The sequence below is a fragment of the Penaeus chinensis genome, chromosome 39, assembly GCF_019202785.1.
Source record: "Penaeus chinensis breed Huanghai No. 1 chromosome 39, ASM1920278v2, whole genome shotgun sequence".
Classification (NCBI taxonomy): domain Eukaryota; kingdom Metazoa; phylum Arthropoda; class Malacostraca; order Decapoda; family Penaeidae; genus Penaeus; species Penaeus chinensis.
In genome coordinates, this window is record NC_061857.1 from 22,224,126 (window position 1) to 22,236,535 (window position 12,410).

The window sequence follows — 12,410 nt, forward strand, 5'->3', positions numbered from 1 at the left end:
CCAATTCTAATCAAAGCCAAAGTATGACCTCTTGCGTCGCATTCGCCTCGCCTGCCGTAATGATGGTGCCTTTGCCATGCCGTTCATCGGGGACAGACTCCCTGCCACTGTTAAAACCGAGCGGCGGATCTATTGAAACTTGATCTTCAACAGTATATAGTATTGCGAGAAACGTAAGGAACGGGATATAGTGCGCCAGAATATCCGAAACTATTACTAGTCGACGTGACCATCATCGTGTGACGACGTGAAGACCAATCACTATGAAAATACTACATTTGTCCATCAGGAAAAAAATAGGCCTACTCATCCATAACAAATCAATAAGAACATTTACCGATACACACCGCACATAAATGCACGCAAGCATCCATACCAGCACACATATGCATGGGTGTGGATAGATAAATAAATGGCAGAGGTAATCAGATACGGGACCAGAGACACAACTACAGGCGTAATCATGTTTTACTCACAGGCTGCTTCCCGGAAATGGTCTGCTATGCATTCATTACCGAGGCCAACTAAACGAAGTGACACAAGGAAGGGCACGTATGAGGGATGTTGAACTCGATTCCAAACGTCCATATGGTTTAGTACTGTTACCGAAACTTCATTAGTATAAACATCGATTAGAAATTGCGCGAGACCCCCCACACTCCCCCCATCTCCCTACTAAGAATCCCCTGATTCATCTGACTACAATCTAAAATATTCAGCCTCTGATACTCGTCCCTCCCCATCCCTCTCCCCTTTTCTCTTTACACATTCCTCTCTCTTCCCTCCATACGCTTTCGTCTTTGACTCCCCTCGTTTCCCTCTCTCTCCTCCCACTTGCCCCTTCCCCAATTCACCCTCGTCCTTCCACGAATCTCCAGTTACCACCCCGCTTCCTTTCCCCTTCTCTTCCTCCTCACCTTCCCCTTCTCCTTCTCCTTCTCCTCCCCTCCCCCTTCTCTTCCTCCTCCCCTTCCCAGTCTCCTCCCCCCTCCCAGCACCATTCCACTTCCTTCCCATCCTCTTTCCCACTTCCCCTTCCCACTCTCTTCTGTTCCATCCCCTTTCCTCGCCTACCCTTTCTCTTCACCCCCCTTCCCCCCCTTCCCCGTCGCCCCTTCACCAATATCAATACCGGACGCAGCGTAACATTTGATGACCTTTTTCACTTATCGAATCTTTCATTAGCCGAATCCCGCCCGGCACTCCGCTGTGGCACTGGGATGATAAAGTAATTTCGAAGCGCCACTACTGCCGGTTACGGTGCCACTGCACTCGCGTCGCTGGCCTTCATTGGGGGCCGTAATGCTGCGACGCACTCTGATTCCGATAGAATTTGTGGTGGAGCAAGTGCCACTCTAGTGCCGGTAATGTGGCACTGTGGTGCAACAATCGCGACAGTGAGAAGCGACAGGCAGTCTGATGCAACGCTCGGTCGTTATTCCCCGATCCTCGCAGGCATCATCTACGTCGCCCTAACGCACCTTCAATTGGCCGTCTAATTCGAGCCAAAGGCTGTTTAGAAACGCCTAAATTTCGCTTGTCGATTATCCTTTTTCATCATTATTGCTAAAGAATGAACAAAAAAGAGAAACCTCTAGCTATCAACAGGTCGTCTACTTTCAATGACATATGAAGTCGTGATGAAATAACCTCTGTCGAGATTGCAATACTCACGAGGCTAGGACAGCTGATCTTGACAAAGGCACCACTGATTTCCTTTACTTGACAATAACTTCTCCTCCCATTACGGATGCAGAGTGACCTTGTGTGACCTGCAATCCCGCTGACAACCTTCCCTGTCCCTGAATTATGATTACCTGCAAGAGCGACGGTCAGCAGTCAATGAGGAAGCAAAGACATGTTGTGGCTGAGCGAAATGTCAATATAAACACTCTTTGACGTGTACTATTGTGTAGTACAGACTCGGCGAGAAGAGGCATTTGAAAAGTCGATCCCTCTGAAATGTCACGCGCTGGATGTCTGCCGTCGCCATCCTTCCGCGGGGACCAAGCGAGAGGAAGCCGCCGCAACGAGCAGCGAAGGGAAGGCGAAGGAGGTCGTGTGAAGGGCCTGGCTGTCAGGCTCCGTCAGAAGGCTGACGCACATCCGTGTCCCACGCTACTGATATCGCCTTCGCGTTCTCCAAATCGAACTAATCTTAACTTGGGCAAACAGACCTGAGGTGTTGCCACTGTCGCCCGCAACACCTCACGACATTTATGCACCCAAATAGCATATAGTAAGCTCACGCAAATATATATTAATACATATGCGAAAACAAATACTCTTTCATTTTTATTCTCCCCCCCCCCTCCTTCCCTCTCTCTCAGAATTTCCTTCAAAGCCGAAAAACCTCAGGCATCACCCTCTCAGCATCCCCAAGACAATCCTCCCTCCCGATCCCCCACCCAAGAGGGGAAATGAGCCCCCCTCCCTCTTTCCCCACGGCCGCCCCCACACACGGCACTATCAGAGGTGCTAGCCAGGCCAGGCATATCGCAAGGGGGGCGGGGGCGGGGAGGGGGCGGTGTGGGTGGGGGGAGCTTCGTATCACCGATTTCTCACCCGCCAGACACTATCTGAACCACCGTCACTATCGATCTCTCACTGTAGCCACCGACACTATCACTCTCCCTCTATTACCAAGTGTTACTGCGAATCTACTCCTTAAACCACTGTCACTATTAATCGTTCAATAAAGCCACCATCATTACCAGTCCCCCACTGAAAACACCATAACTATCCATCTATTTCTGTCGTTACCCCCGTCACCATTAATTTGCTACTACAAACCACGGTCAGTCTACCACTGTTAATACAAAGCCCTTGGTATAACTACTTTCATAGTCACTGTATCCATCAATATTTCACAAGCGCCACCTTCACATCGTTTCACTATAACCACCACCACTATCAATCTATTTTTTGAACTACCTTCACCGCCATCACTATCAATCTATTTATATAACTAATTTAACCACCATCACTATCAATCTATCACTAAAATTACCCTCACTGTAACCACTACCGTCACTACCGGTCTTGTTACAAACACCCACACTCAACCTATCACTATAGCCACAGACACCACCGACATATCACTATCGCAACTTTCACTATATCCTCCTCCAATCGCATACTGCAAATATAAACCTCACTACAGCCATGTACTATTCACCTGGGAACATGGCAACATTGCACCGCTTTGCAATCCGCCCTTTCAAAATTGGGGAAAATAATAACAAAATATATGCTGATAATTACAAAAATACATGCTGATAATTACAGATCTTTCCCAACGAACCACAATGATGGTACAAAATCATGACAGCTAAAATCACTCATTGACATAATGAGGGCCGTGAGCGACAATAATACAAAAATTCCTCTCTCTACCATCAATTGCATAAATAACCCTTTTGGCGTTCAATAATATGAGTTTCAATTCTCATGATTATAGGAATCACGACCAAACCAAGCGCGCCGTTACCAATGCGGACAGAAAATTATATTTCTACAAAGTCGCTCAAGTGATGTTGGGCAAAATACAAGGTATTTACTGAGGATATACAAACTGAAATAGTCTAACTAAGGCCTAAGCAAGTTAAAGCTGAATGCCATACTATATGAGAGATAGAGAGAAGAGATAGAAGAGAGAGAAGAGAGAGAGAGATAAGTGAGAGAAAAGAGAGAGAGAGAGATAAGTGAGAGAAAAGAGAGATAAATGAGAGAAAAGAGAGAGAGATAAGTGAGAGAAAAGAGAGAGAGAGAAAAGTGAGAGAAGAGAAGAGAGAAGAGAGAGAGAGAAAAGAGAGAGAGAGAGAGAGAGAGAGAGAGAGAGAGAGAGAGAGAGAGAGAGAGAGAGAGAGAAAGAGAGAGAGAGAGAGAGAGAGAGAGAGAGAGAGAGAGAGAGAGAGAGAGAGAGAGAGAGAGAGAGAGAGAGAGAGAGAGAGAAAGAGAGAGAGAAAGAGAGAGAGAAAGAGAGAGAGAGAGAGAGAGAGAGAGAGAGAGAGAGAGAGAGAGAGAGAGAGAGAGAGAGAGAGAGAGAGAGAGAGAGAGAGAGAGAGACAGAGACAAATAAGTAAGAGAAAGACGGGGAGAGGGAAATATGTACACGAAATCCTCACCCACACCCCCCTCCCTCCCTCCCTCCCTCCCTCTCTCTCTTTCTCTTTCTCTCTTTTTCTTTTTTCTCTCACGTATCTCTCTCTCTCTTTCTCTTTTTTCTCACTTATCTCTCTCTCTCTCTCTTTCTCTTTTCTCTCACTTATTTCTCTCTCTCTCTTTCTCTTTTCTCTCACTTATTTCTGTGTGTGTGTGTGTGTGTGTGTGTGTGTGTGTGTGTGTGTGTGTGTGTGTGTGTGTGTGTGTGCGTGCGCGCGCGCGTGTGTGTGTGTGTGTCCTCTCTCTCTCTCCCTAAACCGAATACCTTGCAGGCCATAGAGGAAAAAAAAAAAAAGACCTGAGGAAAAAGAAAAATCTCAAGACGGCAAAACTGGAGGTCGAGTTCATTTGAGCGCACGGGGTAATGGAGTAGCCCCTCAACAACGGCGGCCCGCATGAACTGGTGCGTCTACATTAACATTTGTGTTTTTCTAAGACCCAAGTTGGACAGGCACCGGCCGGGGCGGGGGGCGGGGGCTGAGGGAGGGGCAGAGGTTGTGGGGCTATTAACATCCGTAATTACTACTCCAGGAGAGTTTTTACGTCTTAGTGTATGTAAAAATAGAGCGTGTATAATGGCTTGCGCGTATAAAAAAAAAAAAAAAAAATTACCCGGTTCTTCCCCCCCCCCCCCCCGTTCTTTCTTGATGTTCTTCACTAATGCGATGAAATAATTAACCCCGTTTTTTTTAAGAATAAATTAAGTGCCGGGCCAGCTTTCAACGGTACACTCACCTGCCCTTCACGTGTCCCCTCAAGGACCCCTCACAAGTCCCATTAACTGCCCTCGTTTTGTCGTCCTCCTTGTCCTCGCCCTTACACCAAGCCCTAACCTGTCCTCTCGACGACGCTCACCTGTCCCCCTTCCCCTGTCCCCATCCTGACACCCTCCAAGCAACCTCGCCATACCCTGTCGCCGGTGCTGTCGTCCCCCACTTGTTCCGTGTGTGATTAAGTTCGTAGCTTCGGACGTCCTTCGGTGTCCCTTCTCTGTCCCTTCGGTGTCCTTCCTGTGTCCCTCCGGTGTTCCTCCATCTGCCGGCCCTGTCCCTCTCTGTGGCCTTCGTCTTGCTTTTCCGCGAAGGGACCTTTTTACGGCCCCCGCTCACCTGTTTTATTCCCCCGTTTCCCCTCCCTGTTGCCGGTTGCTTCTCCCGCTTCCCCTCTTCTCCCTTTCGGGCCGCTCGCTGTGCTCGCTCTAACCCTTGTTTACCTTGTTCACCCACGTCAGTTGCTCTCCCAGGTTCTCGTCCGTCTTTCGCAGTTTCCCCTCGTTCGCCTTTAGCTGTCTTCCCGGTCGCTCGCCGGCCTGCCCTTTTCCGTCCCCTCGCCGACGAATCTCTGATCCCCTTATCGACTTCCAACCTTTCAACCGTCAATCCCCCCCCCCCCTCCACCTCCCTCGGCGATCTGCGTCCCTGTTGTTGCGTCCCTACCGTCCCATCGACGACCTCCATCTATCCCCTCGCTCAATCGCGCTCGTCCTCCGGCCCTATCTTATCTAGCCTCTCCAAACTCTCCTCTCGTCGCCCTCCTCGCCCGCGCCCCTGCCCTCGCCAGGTCCTCCCTCCCTCCCTTCAGGCCCTTTCTCTTATACGCTCGTTGAACACCAAAGGGACGCGTTTCCGAAACGTTTCCCGTAGAAAAAGAAGAGGTTATAAACGTCCCTCCAACGTGGCCGACCCATAACGTTTCTCTCGCGGGTGACCTGGCGCGTCCTTCCCGGCGACGGAGACCTAGTCACGCGTCCCCCTCGGCTGCCCTTTAATAGCAACTACAACCATTATATCAAGAAAAAACAAAAAAAACTTTTTTTATCCGGCACGTTCTCTACTATCAACGAGACACTAATCCACAAGGTGTTCACTCGGAGAACTTCCTGAATCAATCAAAATGCGGCCTCCAATCTCTAAACAGAGTGTATATAAAATCAAATAAACTCATACACATATGCGCGGGCGCGCGAATACATACGCGTATTTAATTTCCCTACGTCATTGTTTAAAATTCTCATGTATCTAATATATTTCTTCTACGTTACACCTAATAATCTCCGCTTCTAACCGTTTTCTCTTTCGGCCTGAACTTGCCTCCTGCTTATTTTTCTGAATTTTATTCTATGTCAGCTGGTGACCCAGATTTATGCCCCCCCCCCCCCCTCTCTCTGTGTGTGTGTGTACGTATTTCAGTGCACGTGTGAACGTGTTCATGTCCATCTGCGTACATATTCATGTGCGTGTATATACGTGTCCACGTGCATGTCCCTCCCTCCCACCCCTTTTCCCTCCTCGCCCCCCCCCCCCCGCCCACCGCCCTTACTCCTCCCTCATCGTGTTAAGCATTGAAGGTGTCAGGGACAGGCTTGAGGATCGTGACAGAATGAATAGACGCGTTGTTAATTGCTGCGATGCACGACCATAGGCCAGCACGAAGAACAGAATTTATTGGTGGAGGAATCTCAACACCGTAACTTGACTATATTCTTGAAGAAACTAAAATGAGCGCACAGCTAATTACAAAGAACTTACTATGTTGCCGAATACACCAAAGCATCAACACAGGTGATTATAAATTATTAAAAAATATTGGTGAATTTACAAAAGTGTGCGGACAGCTAATTACAAACTGTTTACTACATTCGTGTATGTATAAAGTGTGCACGTGTACCCCCCCCCCCCCTCCTAAAATAGCAAGTTCTCGAAATCAATACATTCTTATTACTTCTCATTTATACTTATGCTCCCTCGAGAGAAGCAGGTATTAAATGCCACGCTTACAGGGCGGCTGGCACTGTGGCCTACATTGTCACGTCCCGAGTCGGGACTGCGTAGGACTACAAAAAATAACGGAAGGGAAGTGCAAAATAATGCGATGGAGTGTGCGTGTGTGTGTGTGTGATAGATAGATAGACAGATAGATAGAGAGATAGAGAGAGACTGTGAGTGAGTAAATGTGTGTATGTGAACGAGTGAATCCGCGCACTGTCCACTCGACACACCTGTTACAGCGACGCCCATTTAGATTTACCCATCTTACCCCGCCCACAACCTCCATCTTCATCCATCAGGTCTCCCCGCACTGCCCTTTGCGCAGCCGTCACACACACACACACACACACACACACACACACACACACACACACACACACACACACACACACACACACACACACAAACGAACTCGCAGTCATGTAATAAAAGCAACTTAACCTGACCATCAACGCACCCGCTGCGGAGAGATCGTATGGGGGGGGGGGGGGGGGAGGCCGGCCAAGCAGTAACAGGTAGATAAAGAGGTTAGGCCTATGTCCGGAACCTACTTACTTACCTGCACCGCCAACTGTTAGCGCAGAAAGGGAGTGGGGCAAGGGAGAGGTGGAGGGGGGCAAGGGAGAGGTGGAGGGGGGCAAAGGGAGAGGTGGAGGGGGAAAAGGGAGAGGTGGAGGGGGAAAAGGGAGAGGTGGAGGGGGGGAAAGGGAGAGGTGGAGGGGGGAAAGGGAGAGATGGAGGGGGAAAAGGGAGAGGTGGAGGGGGAAAAGGGAGAGGTGGAGGGGGAAAAGGGAGATGTGGAGGGGGAAAAGGGAGAGGTGGAGGGGGGAAAGGGAGATGTGGAGGGGGAAAAGGGAGAGGTGGAGGGGGAAAAGGGAGAGGTGGAGGGGAAGAGGAGGAGAGGAGGAGGGAAGAGGAGGAGAGGAGGAGAGGACAGGGAGGAGAGGGAGGGCGACGAAAGTCCCAAATCACGGAACGAGGACAGAAGCGAAATTTCCCAATCACTCAAATACCTGTTCCCGATTCACCCAAATTATAACTTCTTACCAAACCCTCGACCGATTCACTGGCGGATAAGATTAAGAAATGAAAAAGGGAAATGACGGTTGCTATCCCGGTTTAAATGTGCTTGCTGAGAGCGCTTGTCAATGCAAAATCGACTGTATTTACGTTTAGATCAATACAGTTACGTGTACTTCATTTCAGAAATAGGCGTGAGCGTAATAATGATAATAATGGAGTTAATGCCATTAACTGCAATGTTAATACATATACTAATAATCATAGTAATAGGCCTAATATTAGAAGTAGTATTAGTAATAATATCAGAAATAGCAGTAGTACAAATACAATATTAGTAATAACATTCATAATAATAATAATAATAATAATTAGTTTTATCATTACAATCATAATGATAATAATAATAATTAGTTTTATCATTACAATCATAATAATAATGATAATGATATTAATAACAATACAATAACAAAAATAATAATACAATACAATAATAATAATAATAATAATAATACAATAACATTAATAATAATAATACAATAACATTAATAATAATAATATTACCAAAATTACAAATAATAATAACATCAATAATCCAGACAATGACAATCAACAACCATGGCCATCTTCACGCGAGAATGCACTTCAAATGCACAATGCGGTTCCCGCGACCTGGGTCTTCGTACCGGCACTTTCACGCCCAACCGTCGCCGTGGTCTGCTTGCCTGACCCGATGTGACCCCACGCCCGAGGGAACTCCAAAGCAAGATATCCAAGGTCACCGTGCATTTCCTGAGAGCCGTACAGCCGAAGGGTTAATTTAGCCGCCCCGAAGTCCACATATGGGAAGCACCGAAGCGGTTTTCCTCAGGCCATCCTCCCCTACCTTTTCCCCAGCGCCTCGCACGCCAAAACGCAGAAGCCAGTGCAAATGGCCAGTGAAACACGAGGCAACGACAACCCTTCACAGTAGCTCCCAATCATAGAGCAGTTAATCCTCTTAATGAACCCACATCCGCAAACACTGCTGTTAAGCCGGCGATCCGCGCAGTACAAAATTAATGGTCACACCTGCCATGCTGATATGATTTCCACGATTCATCCAATAATTCTACCGATCGTTTGTCGATATCTCGTTAATTAGAACGCGGATATCGAGCCTTGATTTTGCTTTGTGATACTCTATCGAAGTATTCAGTTGTTCTAAAGCGATCCTGTATTAAAATGGCTGTCCTTAAAAATATAGGTTAATTGTCTAAAAGTATATTGTCAACGGCTTAATTTGAACAATTGCAAATGTGCATAGCAGACAGCAATTACAAAATAAAGAAGTAATTGCATTTCACTATAATATGCAATGGTTGTTATAGTAGTTCAGAAATATCTACACTTCAAACCAATTCATGCTACAAAACATCAATAATACCCCTTCTCCATTATACCGTACTGACACATGGATAGAGACCACAACCGTGAAAGCCAAATCATCTACTCACTATAAGGAAATAAACAGGAAAGAACACAGCAAACGGTAACAAAGAGTAGGCCTAAGCAGCACCAAACGACCGAATCACATGGCTTGACCAGCAACTTCAGGGGTTTCTTAGTTAATCGTCTAAGGCTCGTTCATACCTAGCATGCACTTTACTACGGGGAAGGAAAGCGCTACACACAGCCGGCGACAAAGAACACTTACCTGAATCAGTGAAGAGGGATGGCATAATCCACGGTTTTAGATAATTATAAGGAAATCCACGGTTTTAAGCTTTCACACACACACACACGGGCGTTATCCCAACACGGCCGTAAGCGAACACTTCCAGCTTAAAATATTAATTTCCGACTGGGATTCAGGCCACCAACGCACTTCTAACCCATCCACCTCTTTTCCTCTGCACTTAACGCCTCACTCGAACCTTTTCCTCGCACTCGTTAGGCCGTAATTTCCTCTCGATTTACCTCCCTCTCATAGAAGACCCGGCGAGAGAACACCACATAGAACCGCTCGCAACGCCTCGGTCACATACACTGACTCGACTTCGCCACATTTGACAACGTCGCAGAGCACTTAAGGTCACGTGACTCCGAACCGCGCGCTGATTGGCTGTCGTCGCCGCGCTCCAATGTGGCGGGAAAAACGTCACGTTCAAAAAGGAACCTCGAGCTCACTCAACATTCTTTGTGATTGACTGCGTGTCAGCGGCTTCGTCCCGTCCGTATTTATCTCTTGGCCGATATTCCCCGGCCGATAAACCCACCCTCCGATATTCTTCGGCATCGGTGTAACGCGTCGAATTGCCGATTTAAAAGACCGCCCCTAAGTCCGATCGCTCCCCCCGTGGTCTTATCTCCATTACAATCATTTGCAAAATCGTGGGCCATCAGTCACCAATACAGGATCTTAGGGAGCGTTTGTAACGGGCGCGCTGATTGGCCGGGAGCGCCTTCAGCACGGGCTTGTTTAATAATAGAACCAATGGCGTCGCCCCGTTCTACTCGCAGCGGCTGGTAGATTCACCTCCCCACTTATCACTGCGCAACTGTTAATTAACAACTTATTTGACTATTTTAGCCCCAATTTACACCGAAAACGGAAATTTTCATCTTAAAAATAGTAGATAATTCAATTCTACAGGAAAAACAACCCGAGGCGGCCAAAAAAGAGGATAAAAATAAAGAGAAGAGATTGGGACTCGACTGATGTAAACAAAACACAGGAACAGCTGAGAGGAGGCGCTGCTTGGGGAAGAAGCATCAATAAAACGCCATTTTCCGCGGGTCTATCCACTGTGCAGGGCTTTTATACGTTTATATTTCTTCTTCGCGCTACGTTCACTTAGTCATTATGAATAACCAAGTCAAACCATTCAGGGAAAGGAGGAGTTTCGGTAAGTAAAGAGATGAAGGTCTTTTGCGTTCTTTGTCTATCAACCATTTTCAGAAGTGCGTCATTATTTCATCAGCCTTTGCAATTCTCTTTTCGCTTCGCATTTTGCTATTTATTGTTTGATATTTTAGCAGTTATTGATATATAGGTTTCTATCTTACTTGTAACATTATTTATTGATTATTTGTTATTTCATCAGCTTTTAAATGCCTCTTCTTAGCGTCGTGTTCTGCCATATCTATTAAGTTTCCTTTTCGTATATAGGCTTGTAGGCTCTTAAATTATTTATTGATATATTGAAATACTCTTTTACTTGGGCTGCATTACCATATTTGTATAGAATTAGGGAATCTTGAAAATGTGTGGATTATTAGGAAAATGTGAAAAATTTTCTATATTGAGGAATATTTTATTTGTTTTTAGTTGTAGCTTTAGAAAATATAAATTTAAAGTTTAAGTATTATGCATCCATCGTTAGCATTTATGAGAAGCAAAGAGTGTTGCCTTATTTCTTGTAGGAGTCGTCGTGATCTGTCAATGACAAGTTTCCATTGGATTTAGATATAAATGGTGTTACTGTATTGCATTATATCCTTTTGTACTTCACTGAATGTTCGGGTATTATTGTTTCCTCCTTTGAAATTGCGGCTCATAAGCCTTAGCGGGAAGAGGTATGGTCAGAAAGTTACCGTGTATCATTCGTAATTTTATGGGAAATGATAGTGATATCTATTAAAGTGGCATTGTCATCATGTCTCCAACTCATTGCTCAAAAGAAGCCATGCACCAGAGAATGTGGCAGTTATTGAACCTACAACAAGACCAGAATCCCAAAGACAAGAGTGAACGTTTGGCACTCCGCAAAGCGCCAACAAACCTGTACCACGTGTAATCTAGCTAAGTAGAGCTTGGGCTGGTTCTTAACTTGAGAGTGAATGGCCGGGAGACCTTCAAGCTCAATCTTGCCAGAATATCTGTGATGGAGGTTTGTTAGCCTTTGGCAGAGGCTAATGTGATCACTTGATTGACAAGTGATTGTGGGTTTGGCATGGCAAGTGCTTGTAGGTTTATCTTGTTGAGTAATTGTGAGTGTACCTTGAGTTTCCACAGTTTATTGTATATACCGAATAGTCAAGTATAACAATTATTACCATTACCTTTGTCCCACATTTCAAGATTTTCTTGTCACCAAACTATTTAATCCATTTTTTAAAATCTTGTCAATGTTGAGATATATCTGAAAGCTTATATATTTTACATTTTCATTTTACTGATTCTCCATGATCATTGGTCATTGGTTTGCAAAAGTTGAAGTTAAGCATATGATTTTGAATATTTCATTGGTATGTGTTCTTATCTTACTAAAATAGAAATTTTATGATGAAGTTAAAGAGTTTTTATCTAGGATGTTTTTTTTCATTCTATTCATTGCTGTATATAATTTTATACCCCATATGTTACTGTTACAGTTGTCGGTCAAGATTTACACACCCACACATGCGGGCTTATAAAGGCAAAAACAGATAATAAGAGAAAGAATGATTAAGTACCATGGCAAATTTCCATAATAA

General features: G+C 45.6%; 1 protein-coding gene and 1 long non-coding RNA gene across 2 annotated transcripts in view; one reads left to right on the plus strand and one right to left on the minus strand.

Moving 5' to 3' along the window:
• LOC125046397 overlaps window positions 1-10,320 on the minus strand; it is a 63,618-nt gene extending 53,298 nt beyond the window's left edge. Inside the window, exon 1 of the long non-coding RNA XR_007116648.1 lies at window positions 9,649-10,320. This is a non-coding gene — a long non-coding RNA (uncharacterized LOC125046397). The remainder of the gene's footprint in view (window positions 1-9,648) is intronic.
• Window positions 10,321-10,655: 335 nt separating this feature from the next.
• LOC125046396 (microtubule-associated proteins 1A/1B light chain 3A-like) overlaps window positions 10,656-12,410 on the plus strand; it is an 8,788-nt gene continuing 7,033 nt past the window's right edge. Inside the window, exon 1 of the mRNA XM_047644147.1 lies at window positions 10,656-10,840. Coding sequence (XP_047500103.1) covers window positions 10,798-10,840 — 43 coding nt within the window. The 5' untranslated portion in view covers window positions 10,656-10,797. The remainder of the gene's footprint in view (window positions 10,841-12,410) is intronic.